Source organism: Colletotrichum destructivum, chromosome 7 (genome assembly GCF_034447905.1).
Source record: "Colletotrichum destructivum chromosome 7, complete sequence".
Classification (NCBI taxonomy): domain Eukaryota; kingdom Fungi; phylum Ascomycota; class Sordariomycetes; order Glomerellales; family Glomerellaceae; genus Colletotrichum; species Colletotrichum destructivum.
Window position 1 is genome coordinate 2,458,403 of NC_085902.1, and position 16,157 is coordinate 2,474,559.

At 55.8% G+C, this 16,157-nt stretch overlaps 6 protein-coding genes across 6 annotated transcripts; 3 read left to right on the top strand and 3 right to left on the bottom strand.

The window, feature by feature from the left end:
• Positions 1–3,322: 3,322 nt before the first annotated feature.
• CDEST_11292 (uncharacterized protein) lies at positions 3,323–3,573 on the bottom strand (the record flags this gene model as incomplete). The annotated part of the gene is made up of 2 exons (XM_062927448.1): positions 3,323–3,452; positions 3,503–3,573. 2 exons carry the CDS (start codon positions 3,571–3,573, stop codon positions 3,323–3,325), a joined length of 201 nt encoding a protein of 66 aa, XP_062783499.1.
• A 546-nt stretch (positions 3,574–4,119) lies between these two features.
• Positions 4,120–7,845, top strand: CDEST_11293 (Putative mitochondrial carrier protein). The gene is made up of 3 exons (XM_062927449.1): positions 4,120–4,992; positions 6,051–7,130; positions 7,211–7,845. The coding sequence occupies exons 2-3, from the start codon at positions 6,187–6,189 to the stop codon at positions 7,257–7,259; spliced, it is 993 nt and encodes a 330-aa protein (XP_062783500.1). The 5' UTR covers positions 4,120–4,992; positions 6,051–6,186; the 3' UTR covers positions 7,260–7,845.
• A 348-nt stretch (positions 7,846–8,193) lies between these two features.
• Positions 8,194–11,002, bottom strand: CDEST_11294 (uncharacterized protein). The gene has a single exon (XM_062927450.1). The coding sequence runs from the start codon at positions 10,530–10,532 to the stop codon at positions 8,700–8,702; it is 1,833 nt and encodes a 610-aa protein (XP_062783501.1). The 5' UTR covers positions 10,533–11,002; the 3' UTR covers positions 8,194–8,699.
• Positions 11,003–11,681: 679 nt separating this feature from the next.
• Positions 11,682–12,682, top strand: CDEST_11295 (Putative DNA repair protein Crb2, Tudor). Its single transcript, XM_062927451.1, has 3 exons — positions 11,682–11,736; positions 11,796–12,543; positions 12,596–12,682. The coding sequence occupies exons 1-3, from the start codon at positions 11,683–11,685 to the stop codon at positions 12,679–12,681; spliced, it is 888 nt and encodes a 295-aa protein (XP_062783502.1). The 5' UTR covers position 11,682; the 3' UTR covers position 12,682.
• A 1-nt stretch (position 12,683) lies between these two features.
• CDEST_11296 (Putative flagellum site-determining protein YlxH/ Fe-S cluster assembling factor NBP35) lies at positions 12,684–14,492 on the bottom strand. Its single transcript, XM_062927452.1, has 5 exons — positions 14,126–14,492; positions 13,948–14,074; positions 13,759–13,878; positions 13,484–13,708; positions 12,684–13,391 (listed from the first exon to the last, which is right to left on the bottom strand). The coding sequence occupies exons 1-5, from the start codon at positions 14,189–14,191 to the stop codon at positions 13,036–13,038; spliced, it is 894 nt and encodes a 297-aa protein (XP_062783503.1). The 5' UTR covers positions 14,192–14,492; the 3' UTR covers positions 12,684–13,035.
• Positions 14,493–14,625: 133 nt separating this feature from the next.
• Positions 14,626–16,156, top strand: CDEST_11297 (Putative EF-hand domain-containing protein). Its single transcript, XM_062927453.1, has 2 exons — positions 14,626–15,134; positions 15,218–16,156. The coding sequence occupies exons 1-2, from the start codon at positions 15,042–15,044 to the stop codon at positions 15,668–15,670; spliced, it is 546 nt and encodes a 181-aa protein (XP_062783504.1). The 5' UTR covers positions 14,626–15,041; the 3' UTR covers positions 15,671–16,156.
• The last annotated feature ends 1 nt before the right edge of the window (position 16,157 follows it).

The following is a 16,157-nucleotide window of genomic DNA, read 5'->3' on the forward strand; positions in this document are numbered from 1 at the left end:
TCCATGGTAAACCTGTTTGCACGCGCCATTCTCTGCAAAGCCAGCATCGATCTCACCCGCTCCCCCCCCCCCCCATATACACACACACCACTCCAATCTTACATTACTGTTGATGTCGTGAGTACTTTAGCAGACGACTCGAAAAGTTCCCAAATATTTATAGACTTACCACTTAATCAGGCTAGAACATTCAGCCTTAAGATAAAGAACAGGACCACAAGATAATGGTGGCCATCAGTGTATGCTGAACCGTTCTCTCAGCGGCCCGTGTGACTGCAACAGACAACCATGAGAGAAATCTATCGCAACCGACTTCTACCTAGGGGCACAAAATCATCGGCAATTTCAAAACAATGTGGTTGCATCATTCCAGGCCCGGACTCAATATGAGCCGGTAATTTTTGACCCAACAATGATTCAGATCTCTCGGCTTGCTCCGGCCGGCCTAGCCCTGCCGCCGTGTCTGCCACCATAGCAGCCGATAGCACAACGATGGGTCAGTAATGACGTGACAGAGCTAGAACGCAGTCGATATCGCTTCCTCAAAGGCAGCTCGGTCATAACAGCGGAAACCGAGTCAAGTGGCCGGAGAAGGAAGGAAGTACCTCAAAAGCGTCATCAAGGCTGCCTCCCAGTCCCGTGGAGATGAAGGAGCCGCGAGAGGCGCGATAAGAAAGTGGCATAGCATACAAGGCCAAGCCGTGATGTGGCCTGGGCCAGCAACAGTCGAGCTGGAAAAGGACAAGCACCCCTCCTCCCGGCATGGAAAAGGCCGCAAGGTTTACAAGGGGGCCGGGGGTGCAACGATCAGACGCTGACACCGCTTGGATCAAGACTTGCGTACGGGATGAAGCCGACAAAAGGTTGAGGAAAAGCGAGGGTTTTCGGCCCAGACTCGAGAAAGATGCGGGAGTGACCGGGATGTGAATAGGTGGGCCGGTTACTACATGGCCAAGCAGCAAACCACGGTCGACGAAACAACCTAGATTACCAGAAAAAAAGTGGGAGGGGGAACATGGGACAAACGAAGTGAAATAAGTCCCATTTGGGTTCGATTCGGGTACCCGATCTAGGCGCCGCGTGGGCGTGGTCATACCACTTTCATGCGAGGGTGATTTGCCCAGGGGGATTCGGGCGTATGTCTGGCGTGCGCTGCTGCTGCTGCGAGATACATAACCGAGCTGAAGATGAGGCAGCCCCTTTCGGCAGCCGGCTCCTCGGGGTTGAGTAGCCGGAAAACGGGTGATGATGGTCGTTGTCTGTTGATGTTGACGTGTTGCGGCTCATTAAGTTTCCACCATTGCAATTTGCTTAGCCGGTATGGGTGCATTTCACTTCTCAGACGGACAAGCGTCACCCCGCGGAATGGGGCGCAGGGCGGGGGGGGGGGGGCTGTTGGCTTCGGTCCCTGAGTTCCTGGCTTTGCAGTCAGGAATAAGAAGACCGAGGTGCATATGGCTTAAACCGGTGCCAACGACTGCTGGCGAGGAAGTCTTGGGAATTTCCGGAACGAAGTCGTCGATATCGGATCCATTGGGAGGAAAATCCGGCAAGTGGATGGTGACGGGTGGTTTTTCCACCAGTGCCGTGGCGCGAACCCGAAGTCTCGGAAATAAAGGTACAAGAAGAGGCACGACCAGGGGTCTTGTCAACCATCAACGAATCGACCTGCGTACGACATGGTACAGTAGCGCAGGTTGATATGACATAGCAATGTGACGCACGGACGGTGTTTGCTGAAAGGATTGCCAGATTTGGGCTTTGAAGCCATCTCGCGTCTTCGCTGTTATGACACGACATGATTGAAGAAGCCGATATGACAAGGCCCCAGACCCTTCTTGGCGTTTTGCCCAGGTAATGTTTGGATCGGAACAGGCCTGGACATCAAATATCTTGGACCGCGACTTTCCGTTGCGGCATCGGAACCTTTGACACTGACCAGCGACGACTGGGATGACAATGTGCACACTGGCTGACGGTTGGGAGAGCGGGAGGTTGACTCACCATCATTGCCGCTTCGTTGGGGCGCCGGCCGGTAGGGCTGTGAGGTACGGTACGGGGTGGTGGCTCAACAGCTTCACGTGTGTCTTTGGCCAGGCCGGAATTGAAGATGACAGGGCATGGCGCGAGCAAGACTTTATGTATTATTTTGTTCTGTTCTAGTTTCCCGAGGGCTGGGTGGTGGCGGCCAAGAGAGACAACATGTCCAACGGCCAGGGTGAGTGAACTCACTGTCTCTCTACCTAGGTAGGCAAGTAAGGTAGGTGAGTAATCTGGCCTGAGCACACAGTCCAGAGCCGTGTAATTCCAACAAGATGCCTCTGTGGCCCCAACAGACCGTTCCAGCGGGTGCACACCTAGGTAGGTGGCTACATCCTCGGTAAGCTAAGGTGTGGCAGCGCGGCGCTAGGAGGTGGCCTGCAGAGAGCGAGCAGAAGGGAAGAGGGAGGTGAAGGTCAGGTCACTCACTGATCGATGCGATGGAGTACGTAAGCTAGACGGGTCGGGGCGAAGCCAAGAGGCACACGGAACACAAACTGGTCCGTGTATCTTACGATTACTTACTACCTACCTACCTACCTACCCCGCATTCCTGCAACAGGTGACACTGGCAGCGAACTAGCAGTTCGCAGGCAAGGCAGGCCAGTCCTGGAAGAGGACGACGAGCACAGCGCGTTTCCCACTGCAAAACCCGCCACGTGCCTCGTCTCGTTCATGCGCTCTACGAAAGCCTGCCAAAGCGAGAAATCGACACTGGGAGAAAGAGACCTTTACCCCAGCTCCCATCAAGTACCTGTGTTCTTCCCCTCGCCTTCGGCCAAGAATAGACGGTAGGCCAACCAACCGCTTGATCGGCATCGTCGGGGCTTTCTCGTGTGTTCTCGGGGGAGGAGCAAGCAGAGGGTACAGGGCCACCCACCATCACCGAGAGAACCTGCATTCGCGCCAGGACACGAACCAGTGCGGCGCGAGTGTCTCTTATATCGCATATGCCGACCAAACATATGTTTCCGTGTGGTCTACGCCAACTACACAAATGCCTTTGCTCGACTCTCCACAGACGGACGCCATCGAATGAATCCCGAGTCGAATGCCCTCCCCGTCTCCTTCGTCCGCGGCCTATGTCTTGTCCGCGTCGAGGCGGATCATCTGCGATTTCAACCCTTCCATTGCATCGGTAGGTAATACGGTACATCCTTTCTTCCTCGGCTCATGCCATGCTGGGAGTCGTCTGCTCAGAACTCTCCTCCGCTGGCGTCACTGACACCGGCGACTCGACGAGTCGGCGACCACCCCGGCCAGCCAAGGAAACCAACATCGGTCAATGGTCAACACCCGTTTCATTGTCGTCTTGTGCCGTCATCCAAGTCTTGGTGCCCAACACAGGGGAGTGGTTGGAGTTTCCTTCTCCCACGGCGCAAATATGCCGTCGCCGACATTCGTCCGTCTGCCTCTTGATCAGATTGCCAGGAGATTTCCTCTGCCGTTAATCAGAACTCACTTACCAAGCAGCCACTTGACAATGCACTCTTCAACGGTACATGCAATGTCCATCGATCCCACACCCTCCATTTGGATTGCTCAGGTCGACAGAGAGGCAAAGGAAGAGGCAGGTCGCAAGCATGTTCCCGAGATTCGAGCGACCCCCCAAGCTTGCCCAAGCTTGCCCCAGCATCCCCAGGTATCCATCCTTCTATCCCCCCTCTATTCCCCTCCGTCACGTTGATGAATGAGGTGTGCCCCCGAAACCCATTAACCCCGCATCCGGACGGCATCAGAGCGACGCGACACACAATGCGCCTGGCTTCGCAACCACGGCCTCCAGCTGGGAAATCCCTAAGCCCTCATTGGCGCGCCGCCGCGATCCGGGGACAACGGCGCCTGGACGGGGAGGGTGGGAAGCTTTTCTTGGCACCTTTCGTCCTCGGGGCTGGTAGGGTGGCGGGCTGGTGTGTCTATCTCTCTACTACGCTGCTTCACTTGACCGTGACCTCTCCTAGTCTGCGTGAGCTGGCGATCCCAATGCCTTGGTACTGTGTACTCAGTAGAGGTAGTGGTACCTCTCTGCCCATCAACACCAAGTATCTCGTCCTTGTAGTCTCCCCCAGACGGCAGGGTTAGTCAAGCCATATACTGTGATGTGCCACCAAGCGTGAGTTGTCTCTCTCCCTCATAAATATCACCCACCACTGCCTCGACTCCGCACGAGATGTCCGCTTCCTACGTCCACATACTTCCCGCTATTCCGTGCACAACACAAGAAGTAACTCTGATTGCCATTCTCGTCAATCGTCCGTCGTCGGATCCAAACGCGAAGCTACTTATCCATCGATCAGCTCGAGCATCGGCCGTAGATTACCAACGCCCCACGCACAGAAACAAGGCTTATTCGCTACCGGACACACTTGACACGCAGGATTAGATGGTCAACGGCGGCCAATCCGTCCTTCTCTCCTAGCCACTCATCCATCTACTAGTACGATCAGCTACTGCCGAGCCTTGATCATCCTACGAGAGGCACCTGACATCTCGACACCAAGCCTTGCTTGTTTTTGCCATCAACTCCCCGAAGGAACGATCCTCGAGTTACAAACTACAAGAAAAGGAAGGGGAAAAAAGGAACTGCTCGGCCTTCATCATTGATCGGCCTTTCCCTCTTCACTCAATTCGTCAACAGCTCGACGACTACCGGCTCTATTCGGCACCTGACCGCAACTTGCTTATTTGCTTGCTTGCTCGGCTTGTGGCTTGCTTTTGTTTTCTCCTCCCGTCCTACTACGACTTGGACAACGAAACCCGTGGACAAGAAACCAAACCAAACCCAACGCAACCCCGCCCTCCTCATCCCCCTTCTCGTCCTTCAGCTTTCCCCAACGGCACGCGACCTCGAATCAAACATTCTTCTTCCAGACCACCCGTGATAGAGTGTATAACAGACCGTGGTAACGCATACTCTCTCGGACTTCGAACAAAGACATCTTTTCTCTGCAAGTAAGTTGTAAGCGTTCTCGAGGCTTCGACCCCCCCCCCCCGTTTCTCTCAATGTCTTGGGTTTTATTGGGGACGCGAGGCGTTCAACAAGGGCGTCGAGCTAAACCTCTCCATCTGCCTCTCTCTCTCTCCCCTCTTCAATCTCTCGCTGTCTCTCTCCCTCTCACGCACAAGTCGACCTTACCATCCCCCCCCAAAACTCAACCCCACCCCCGCTGCGGCTTTGCTCTTTGCAGTCGACCGGCATTCCTCTTTGCATAATGTGCAGTCCGAGACCCTCAGACCCATCTCAGCTCTCTCCCGACCCCCCCGGCTCCTAGCTTCCCAATCCCAGCCAGTCAAGGCCTCTGCAAGTGTCAGCCACTTTCACTTGCAGTCCAACATTTACAGTAGCTACACACTCCTCACAACCTTGACACCATGCACCATATTCTCCTCCACCTTCGTCCCACCCCCTTCTTCCACAGACTCAAAACTATCTCCGGCCGAATACGGAGCCCCTCCCCTTCTCACCACCGTCGTCAAAGCTCTTTTCCACTTACATGGGAACATGAGAACGCGGGCTACCTTAACCACGGCTGCATCCACCCGGTGTTACCCCCCCCATCCCTATCTTTTCCGATGACATACCCCCGCCCCCACCGCCTCACCACCCAGGCCGAGCTAGATGCCGTGACCGAGGTGACGGTCCCGGGTCTCATCGGCCTGGCCCAATCCTTGTATTATTCTGCATCTATACTACGCGCTACATTGGTACTGCACTGCACCAGTCGTCTGCATGCCCTGCTCATCGTGCGCCCGTCGTTGCATGTGGGACCTGCCAGAGCCCAAGATCCAAGCGGACTTGTGTCTTTGCGTCCAGTCTCATGCTTTTGTTGGACCCCCACCGGTTCTACCATACCTTGGGGAGGGGTTGTCTTAACATTGGCATTTGCCAGGCACCGAGGGATGAGGGATGTGAGATGGCCTCGTTGATACTATAAAGCTACCCGTGCCACCTCTCTCTTCCTCTGTCCAAACTTTGGCTGACTGGTTGCCTCTTCTCTACTTCCTCATAGATTCTTCCTTGCCACTCTACAACTTAGTCTCGTTGACTACTTACACGAAGCGCCCATCCTTCACTCGGCAGCCTCACCATACCTACCTTACCACACACCGAGTCGAGCACTCCCGTTTCATTCAACGACAACCAACATGAGTTCTGGTTCCTTCAAGCAGGCAGCCGAGGCCGCACGAACTCGTACCTCCGAAGTCATGAAAGGAGACTCAGTTGCCGTCGCTAATGACTTCCTCCACACCCCGTTCATGAGGGCGGCTCTGCCTTTCATCAACGGCGGTCTCAGTGGCATGGTCGCCACCTCGGTCATCCAGCCCGTCGACATGGTCAAGGTCCGCATCCAGCTTGCCGGCGAAGGTGTTGCTGGAGGACCCAAGCCCACGCCCTTGTCCGTCACGAGGGAGATCATCGCCAGCGGAAAGGCCCTTGACCTCTATACCGGACTGTCCGCCGGCCTCCTGCGTCAAGCCGTCTACACGACGGCCCGCCTGGGTTTCTTCGACACCTTCATGGGCAAGCTCGGCCAACGCGCCAAGGACCAGGGCAAGACTATTGGCTTCAAGGAACGCGCGACCGCCGGCCTCGCTGCCGGAGGTCTGGCTGCTATGATCGGCAACCCTGCCGACCTGGCGCTCATCCGCATGCAGAGTGATGGCCTGAAGCCCCTGGCCGAACGCAAGAACTACAAGAGCGTCATCGACGCCCTCTCGGGCATCGCAAAGTCGGAAGGCGTTGGTGCCCTCTGGGCCGGTGCCGCTCCTACGGTCGTCCGTGCCATGGCCCTCAATTTTGGTCAGCTTGCCTTCTTCAGCGAGGCCAAGTCGCAGCTCAAGCAGAACACACAATGGTCCTCTCAGGCCCAGACCCTTACCGCCAGCGCCATTGCCGGGTTCTTCGCCAGCTTCTTCTCCCTGCCCTTCGACTTCGTCAAGACTCGCTTGCAGAAGCAGTCCAAGGGCCCCGATGGGAAGCTGCCCTACAAGTCCATGGTCGACTGCTTCGCAAAGGTAGCCAAGCAGGAGGGCGTGATGCGCTTCTACCGCGGTTTCGGCACATACTACGTCCGCATTGCCCCCCATGCGTAAGTGGATATTGTTAACCCCGTGGCGTCCGCGTTTCGAGTACCCTGTCTCGTTTGCTAACAATAGCGTGTTTCCACAGAATGGTAACGCTCATTGTAGCCGACTACCTTGGCTTCCTTACCAAATAGAAGCAAAACGATTGATATGCAACCACATTCGTTCACTCTGACGGCCGATCCCCCGATGGCCCCAGAGGTTTCGATCACCCTTGGTTTCTTCTTTGGATTGGAGTGCAACTCAGGCTTGCCTCACAATTTCCAGTTGGATTTCGGGTGCCGCAGTCTTTTTTGAAGTCGCCTTCCCTAACATCTCTGGCGCTCTAGGTGTAATTACAGGTTGTTTTTTATTATTATTTTGGTACTGCGGGGTATTCGCTTGGGTATTATACCAAAGTCCTGGACAGAATAGGACAGAAGAGAGAGCGAGAGAGAAAGCCAGAGAAAGAGAGACAGAGAGATGTACAGGTACATAGCTCCGCCACAAGATGCATGGGGGATGTGTGCGCGTGTGTGCTGAAATCCCCCCACGCTTTTGTTTTATTTTTGGGAATTGAACAAATTTAAAATAAAAAAACAGCTCATCTAGGCCGAGCAGTATTGGAGAATTTCTGTGATCTTGTTTTGGCGTGAGTTGTGCTTGCGCGTAGCATCTGCTTGGCGGTCTTGTCTTCTCAACAGTGTCTGTGTGAGAAGTTGGTGGCTGGCATACGTTTTTGGTGAGAAACAAATTCCGAGGGAGGCGGGCGGGAATGGGACGGACAGAGCAGCCCAGCCAAAGTGCCATGCCCGTCCGGGGCCCAAAGGTGGACCTCGGTGTGTATTGGGTAGAGTTCATGCACCTCACCGGGCTCACCTGTTGAGGAGATGATTTAAGCAGTCGGGGCCAGCGGTCGAGCTCAAACTCAACGCATCCCCCGTCTGAGATGCGCCGTCCTGAGGTGCAACGCCCTTGAAAGGCGTGGGCTCCCATCCGGCGGCGCACAAATAGACAAGTACAAAGTATGTGTAGGCAATGTTATGGTGGGGTTCAGGCTTTCGGTAGGAATCGAAGAGTGAAAAGCGAGCCATGTCTTGGACAATGAAGCCTCGTCCATTATTAGGTGGTTTTTGCATACTTCACCGATGTATCAGCCCCTCTGTGTCTATCCGTACTTATTCCGCTTTGCCCCAGTGTCTAGCCCGGCATATTCTTGCGGCTCCATGTCTGGTTGGAAGGCCTTAAAACACGATCGAAAGTTAAGCATTCCCAGAAAGGGGGAGCGGGAAAAAAAAAACACGAAAGAAAAAAAAGGAGTTTGCTGGAGAACGCAACCCCGACAGAACCACATGCCCTGCATTGGCTTAGCCATTTCATAAGTACACCGTTGTTGGGAACACGCGCCCGTTTCGCAACCGAATAGAAGCGCGCGTAACTCTCATCCGGCCGACATGCGGTAGCGCCGCCGCCGGCACATTGAATCCGAACAGGCCCGGCATGTTATATTACTTTCATTTCTCGATCTTGGTGACGGTCCCGTCTCCTTAGTCGGACGGAATCATATCCAGATCCGTGCGGTCAGCAAGGTCGTCCTACTCCTGGCTGGCGCTCAGGTCCGGGTTCTTCTCCCACAAGTTACGGAGGATCGCGGTGACGCCCTCGTCCTCCTCGCCGCCGACCAGGCTCGACCCGCTGAGCCCTTGCACCACGCTGCCCTCGTGCAAGACCCGGCCGCTTTGATTGTCGTCGGGGTCGACGTCGTAGCTGGACCCGGCGCCGTTCGTCCGGATCGAATACGCGCGGGGCGTAACGGGCCTCCGGACGGATCCGGTGCCGCCGGAAGCGGCAGCTAGCGCAGCCTCGTTAAGGCTCGAGTTCCGCATGTGTTGCTGCTGCTGTCCGGGGACGACGCCGCCACGCATCGATGCAGCTTTGCCGTTGCCATTGGCGGTCCCGTTACGCGGTATCCGCTGGTTCTTGTTTGCGCGGTTCACCTGGACGAGGCGGTCGAGTGAGCGCACCACGGGGTTCTGAAAACGCCGGACGCTGAGGTACTCCATTCCCGTCCTTTCCAATTGCTTCGTGACGCGTGGATCGCGGCTCGCGCCGCCATCGTAGCCCGGGCCTCCAATGCCGACCAGAGGGCTTGCGCCGACCGCACCGACTCCTCCTCCAACTGCCTGCCCCGGCTCGATAACCGAGCTGGCCCGCTGCAGGTTGAGCTTCTGTTGCGTTCGTGACTTCTCGGCCGGCGGGGCGGAGCGCCTTACTGATCGCGGCGCAAGCGCTGTGCCGTCGATCTCACGACGACCCTCATCTTCATCGTCCGACAATGGTGAGCCACGCGCCCTTCCCTGCCGCCCCGGGCGTCCAGAGCTCGAGGATTGTGGCCTCCGTTGAGGGATTTCCTCTGATCTCAGACTAGCGGGCCTCGGTGTTGGAAGCTGGTAAAAGGAGCCTTCGCGGGCCGCGCCTGAGCTTCCGGCATTGACGAACCTCGAGATAAGCTCATCGCCGGAGCTTGGCAGGGTGCTGACGTTGTGGGATTCGGCGAGCGTCGAGCCGCGGCCGATGGAGTCAGGAGAGCGGGAGTGGCCCCGCCGTGAGACCGAGACTGTGTCTGCCGTCATCTTTGGCGGCGCCCCTTGCGAGGGGGTACGCTGGAGCAGTCTCGAAGTCAAATATTCCTTGTGCTGGACAGTCTCGTGGTCGGGAGTCGCTGCGGCTAGGGGCGATGAATGCGCCGCAGGGGTTTCTGCCCTCGAGTCGTTTGCGCTGTTATTCGTGTTGCTATCGTCGGGTTTGGCTGAGGCTTGCGTGCTGGCCAAGGAGCCTCGCCTTGACAGATACGGAGAGGCAGATGTGCTGGCATCCACCCATTCGTCGTCCTGCCCGTCGTGCCCGTCGTTTCCGTCGTTGCCCAAGTCAAAGTGTACCTGGGACTTTTGCGACTTGACCTTGTTGACGGCAGGGTTTGAGTTTGTTCTCTTGAGTTTTTCCGATGACTTAACCTTTCCCGTTTTATTCACTTCCCCATGGGACTTGTTCCGGCGCAAACTTGCCGCAGAGGCCGTCTTGCTGAGATTGGCGGACGAACTATCGCGAGAAAGCTTCGCTTCGGATTGGACTCGACGATGACCGGCGGCAGCTGCTCGATTTCTGTCGGGAGAAGGAGATGCTTGTCGGCGGTGATTCAGTTTGGCGGCTGTCGAGCCGTGGTGCTTGTGTAATGCCTTAGAGGAAGGGACGCGTGCATGTAACCGCCCGGCGCCGACGACGTGTTTCTGCTTGGAGCGGTGCTGATGATGGTGATCCCGGTGAGTTTGATCGCTGTTTGTCGAATCACTCTCTTGGTGATTGAGAGGAGGACGTCTTGATTGGCTGATTGCCGAAGAATCGTCGGCGTCTCTGCTGTCTCGCACCATGGTTGCTTATTCGGGGGGCCCGAGAGAATACTGTGCGGACAAGCCCTACTGTGATGTGCCGTTGCAGCCAAGGTACAATGTCATGGATGTATAGATGTATACAGGTTTCGGGGGCGGTAGCAAAGACTTGTTGCTGATGCGCTGGGCAACAGTTTGCGGTGCAGCGCCTTGCGCGGGCGTCCGGAGGGCCGATGGATGTCGACGGGTAGTGGCTGCTTGTACTGTTTCAATGAGGTAATGCCTCAGACACCTTGTGTTGAGGCACAGTTCGACCGACCAGGACGTGTCCAATTGGATGGCGGCGACGGCGACGGTGTGAATTGAGCTTTTGAGGCGAGGGCGTCGAACCGGGCAATTTGGCTGGAAAGGATAGGTTCGATCGAGTGTTGCCAGTTGGTGTTCAAGTTACGAAAAGAAAGAATGGTAAGGAAGGCGGCAGGAAATCGGTAATGTGGGTAGGTAGGCAGGTGCTGAACGAAGAAGCTAAATTGCCTTTGACGAGGTACCCGAGACCGCGGCCGTACCACGCCAACGTCTGGCTCCGGCGCCATCCAGGTCCATTTCGCCATTCCACACCCGCTAACAGACCCACTAACATCCCCGCTGGAATACCATTCCACGGTGCACCGCTGGCCGCGTTAGATGTTGGCTTACAGAGTACAGTCCGTCGTCGAGCCTAGATAGGTAGAGAGGGAAGGTACCTCAATTTGGGTGCGCCTGGGGCCCGACTCGAACCGTTCCCAGCTGCCCCGCCCTGCATTCCCCGGTTCCTAAAAAAGCCCGCCATCACTTCCACTCTACTGCACCCAGGGAAAAGACCCAAACTACGCGCGACGTGATTGGTCCGAAAAATAGATGACGCTGCATTGCAGTTGGCCAGTGCCGAGATGACCCAGTATCTGCACGTGATCGTGCCGGATAAGGCTTTCCTGCTTGCTATAGTGAATGTGGACGGACGGCTTGTTTCCGCCAGAGGTCCAATACCCCCAGCTTCATTACAGTATATCTATCTACCTTGGTTTACTTGGAGCAACAACGAGCGAATCGTCAAATCAGCCTTCAGCCGTGTCTACACTTTTCGCCACTGCACCAGAAACTGCCTTGCGATTCAACTCATCCAATAAACTAGTTCGTCATTGCAGTCGCAGACATGTCTACTCAAATCGCAGCCTTGGAAGAGGATCGCCAACAGTATCAAGAGCAGGTGCGCGTCAACTGCCCCCAGCCTGACAGCCGAAACGTTGGCTAACTACCTCTCTACAGCTCGATGTCGTTCTCGCCGGCCTTAAAGATGACCCCGAAAATCCCGAACTCAAGAATCTGCAGGCGGAGTTGAATGATATGATCTCCCTCCTAAACGAGTCTCTTGCTGAGCTGCAGCCGAAGCAGGCACCCAAGCCCGCAACACAGAAAGCTCCCAGCCCGCCCGAGCCCGAGAAGTGGTCCAAGGAGAACCATCCCGCCTTCAAGAAGGCCGCCCCCGCTCCCGCCCCCGAAGAGAAGGACGACACACCGCCCGTCACGTACCAGGTGAACGACACCGTTATGGCCAAATGGGCATCGGGCGACAGAGGTTTCTACCCTGCACGCATCACATCCATCACGGGCTCTTCCACGGCTCCCATATACATTGTCAAATTCAAAAGCTACGATAACACCGAAACTTTGCGCGCCAAGGACATCCGTCCTGTGTCCAATAAACGCAAGGCTGACGGCGCACCAGCGTCCGGGCCCGGCACCGGCCAGCAAGCTGCCCACACACCGCCCGTCCCATCCAATGGCGTCGTCACCTCCGCTGCCGCCAGCTTATATCCGGAACAGCAAGCCAAGATGGAGGCGGAGAAGAACGCTGTCGACGACGCCGCAAAGCCACCCAAGCCCAAGAAGATCAAGGCTACAAAAGAGCTGGAGAAGGGCAAGTCCAAGTGGCAAGAATTCAACTCAAAGTCTAAGTTCGGAAAGCACAAAAAGGACAGCATGTTCCGCACGCCCGATGGCGTGGGGGGCCGAGGTACGGATTCCGAAATGTTATCAGTCTGGACCACGCTAATACGTTGTCAAAGTTGGCTTCACTGGCTCAGGCCAAGCCATGCGCAAAGATCCCGGTCGCAGCCGGCATGTATATCAACAAAACGACGAGCTTGACTAATCGCTTCCAAGGATCCAGCGTGTGGGGGGGATTTCCAACGAAAAGGAGGTTCGAGGCTTGGGCGGCGTTATGGGTGGTTTAGCGGTCTCGTTCCCTTCCTGGTAATGTGTCTTGTTTCCGCGCTACATAGGCTAACGGTTTGTACACGCGTTTTACCCCCTCCCAGGCGACTGTGGGAGCGACTGGAACCTGCGCATCTAGTGCGGAGGTCCCCCCTGATACAAATACATGAGATGCCCAACTTCCCCATCTCCAAGGTCGTCTTGACTAAACGTTTGGCTGCACAGGATATCGTACACTATTATGTCGACGTCGAACCAGCGCGCTCCGGAGTTGGGCACGTCGGTTGGCGAGCTAAGGCATGCAAAGGTCAATCTTCGGCGCAATGTCTCTGGCGATCTTGAGGAAGATTTCGGCCCTCTCGCTCGTCGGCTCTGCCGCGACAGTAGGCTTGCCCAGGTCTGCATTGTCGCCGATGGATTGATGCAAGGGGACGTCGCCCAGGAAGCTGATGTTGTGGTCTCTGCACATGCGCTCAACTCTCTCATTGGACCCGAAGACGTGCGTATTGCCGTGACAATGTGGGCAGTTGAAGAGGGACATGTTCTGGATCAAGCCCAAGATGTTGACGTTGACCTTGTTAAACATGTTGATGCCCTTGACAGCATCCTTGACGGCGAGTGTGTGAGGCGTGGTGACGATGATGGACCCTGATTGGTATAAACATTTGTCATCGATCGTTTGCGAATGCGGTGCAATCCTCCTTCAGGAACTCTGTACAAGCAGGCAGGGGCCGACTTACCATCAAGAAGAAGCTGCTGAGTAATGGTTAGCTGCGTGTCGCCGGTACCAGGAGGCAGATCAAGAACAAGGATGTCCAAGGCGCCCCAGTCAACTTCGTGAAGTAGTTGTTGGATAGCCTTCATCACCATCGGGCCTCTCCACACCACAGCGTCCTCTTCTGGTACGAGGTAGCCCATCGACATAGTCTTGACACCATAGTTTGTCATTGGAACCAGCTGGTTGTCTAACAAGTCGTCAGCCAGGTTGGGCAAATCAGTCAATGGAGCTTTTTACTTTGTGACAACCGAGGCTCTCCTGACAGGTTGAAGAGCGTCGGGATAGATGGACCAAAGATGTCGGTGTCCAGAATGCCAGCGCGGTAACCGAGCCGGGCAAAGGCCAGTGATAGATTTGCTGCCGTTGAGATGTTCAATACAAGCCGCCCCGCAAGTCAACTCTGATGTGTGGCTGATATCTGCCTACCTGCAATCGTACTCTTGCCAACGCCACCCTTGGCGGACGAGACAGCGATGACCTTTTCTACGCCACGGATCTTGCGCTGGACAGGTTTCCTGGGCCAATTTGGCGGCGTGCCTGACTTGGGGAGTCCCTATGCTAGACGTAAGCCACGGAAGTCGTCTTGCGCGCACATTTGTCATACCAAGGGGTTCTCATGGCCGAGCACTCGGAGAGAGTATTGAAATGACCGGGATAGCGTCGGCCTCATCGTGACGGAATCGGCAAATGACAAAGACTCGCCTTGAATCTAAATGGTATCATAAAATATGTTGAACCTAAGGACAGAGAGACCCAAAAACCGACAGCACCTCTTCAGTGATGACGGTTTTGGGATGTAAATGATTGGCTCTTACGCGGACATGTCCCCGGCGGAGTATCTTCGGCTAGGGAGTCTTCCGCACATAGCTACAGTGCGGTCGACTCCAGGTGACACCTGACGGACTCAGCAGTCTGGACCGTTGATGATTGTCCATCTGTGAGACTTGCTGATGCGTGGAGTTCGACAAAGGCTCATCTGGTGTGTGATGCTATTGTTTTTCCTGCGGAACAATAGCCAGCAACATGACACGTGACCTGGTGACGAGGACAAGCCCCATAATTAGCCAACTGGTCTGTGTACACCTGCAGATACGTACATTTCCACCGCGCTCTCAAGTTCATATTGATGAGATGAACGTGAACAACTAACTGGCTGTGGACGCGCTGGAACCGACATCCATCCCACTAGAAAGTCGCCGTCGCAAGTCACGACCTCCACGCCCCGCTGCTCAAGCATGAGATTTTCATGAATGAAGGACTCATAGTTTTCTCTCGTACACTGCGTTCCATCTCATAGTTCTGATACCCCCTTGGCTTCTTTTTTCTATTTATTTGGTTTGCGCGTTCGGTTTTTTCCTTTTCATCCATCACCAAGGCTTGGTCTCACTCACCCAGACCTCATTCGTTCCAACTGCTGCTTCGTCGCAATTGGCCCGCCCGCGCAAAAGACAGCAAAGCGCATAGAACCTTCGGAGGCCGGCCCGGCACGGATTTGAACAAGCCACACGAATAGGACCACCATGGCTTCCCCCTCAGCACTGTTCGACCTGGGTCAGGGGCGCCGCGATCTGGCGGCCCTGCCCGCCGACTGGCAACAAAACATTAGAGAAGCTGTAAGTCTCGCCGCTCCCCATAAGAACCCAACGTCACGCCGCTCGTGACTGATCCCCGACGGATAATACTAACCTCTCGCCAGTGGGAGGTGGTCGACCAGCAAGGCCTCGGCTCCCTCAACGCGCGCGAGTGGCCTTTCGCCCTCCGCGCCATCGGCTTCGATCTCGCACGCACCGAGACGTACGCCCTTCTCGTCGCGCACGGCGTCCCGCCGCACGACCACGACCCGTCCCGCGGGCCCTGCAGCCCATCACGCCTGCGCATGCCGCAGGAGCACTTCTCGGCCATCGCCGCGTGGCTGCTCATGCGCCGCGACCCGCAAGAGGAGGCTGAGGACGCCTGGAAGATGTTCGACCCGCGCGGTACGGGGCGTGTCACGCTCGAGAGCCTGAGGGCCGTGTGCGCCGAGGTGAACAGTACGCTGAGCGAGGCCGACATGAGGCGGATGATTGACATGGCGGACATCTCGGGCAAGGGGTGGGTTAGCAAGGAAGAGTTCATTGAGGTTGCCAGGGGCGGCTTCGGCCGTGGTTAGCTGTCGTGTGTTACCAGAAGAGGAAAAGGAGGAAGGGGGCTATTCATAAGAGGAGGGGGGGTGTATTAAGACTTCGAAGTTGTACATATGTAGTCTCTCATGAAGGGATTGGGGCAGCCTGCTTGGAGGAGACCGGCTCCATCCAAACTTTGAGTTGGCAGAGTAAGGAGTGAGCACGATAAGCAAGGATGTTTGTTTTTTGTGTTTTCGTATCTTTCTCCCTCTCAGACAAGCACGGATATCGGCTCGCATGTCTTCTCTCGCAACCTTCATCTCATCCACTTTGGGTCCCAAACCATCCAACGTATCCAATACAGACATGGACCACACCCCCTTATGAAAATGGTCTACTAGGAATTATCGACAACCGTGGGTACAGCTAAAGGGGGGCAAATCCGCGTTTGGTGACCGTACGGGATGAATGTCCATGGTTTCTCCGGCCCATTCCCTCTGCTTATCTTCACCATTGCCTTCATCCCTCCATTTG

Coding starts and splice junctions, on each gene's coding strand:
- CDEST_11297 (XM_062927453.1), top strand. CDS start 15,042: ATGGCTTCCCCCTCAGCACTGTTCGACCTGGGTCAGGGGCGCCGCGAT. Junction 15,135..15,217: donor AACAAAACATTAGAGAAGCT/GTAAGTCTCGCC, acceptor ACCTCTCGCCAG/TGGGAGGTGGTCGACCAGCA.
- CDEST_11293 (XM_062927449.1), top strand. CDS start 6,187: ATGAGTTCTGGTTCCTTCAAGCAGGCAGCCGAGGCCGCACGAACTCGT. Junction 7,131..7,210: donor GTCCGCATTGCCCCCCATGC/GTAAGTGGATAT, acceptor GTGTTTCCACAG/AATGGTAACGCTCATTGTAG.
- CDEST_11296 (XM_062927452.1), bottom strand. CDS start 14,191: ATGAGGCCGACGCTATCCCGGTCATTTCAATACTCTCTCCGAGTGCTC. Junction 13,709..13,758: donor AGAGCCTCGGTTGTCACAAA/GTAAAAAGCTCC, acceptor ACGACTTGTTAG/ACAACCAGCTGGTTCCAATG. Junction 13,392..13,483: donor TCAGCAGCTTCTTCTTGATG/GTAAGTCGGCCC, acceptor TATACCAATCAG/GGTCCATCATCGTCACCACG.
- CDEST_11294 (XM_062927450.1), bottom strand. CDS start 10,532: ATGGTGCGAGACAGCAGAGACGCCGACGATTCTTCGGCAATCAGCCAA.
- CDEST_11295 (XM_062927451.1), top strand. CDS start 11,683: ATGTCTACTCAAATCGCAGCCTTGGAAGAGGATCGCCAACAGTATCAA. Junction 11,737..11,795: donor GCCAACAGTATCAAGAGCAG/GTGCGCGTCAAC, acceptor ACCTCTCTACAG/CTCGATGTCGTTCTCGCCGG. Junction 12,544..12,595: donor CGATGGCGTGGGGGGCCGAG/GTACGGATTCCG, acceptor ACGTTGTCAAAG/TTGGCTTCACTGGCTCAGGC.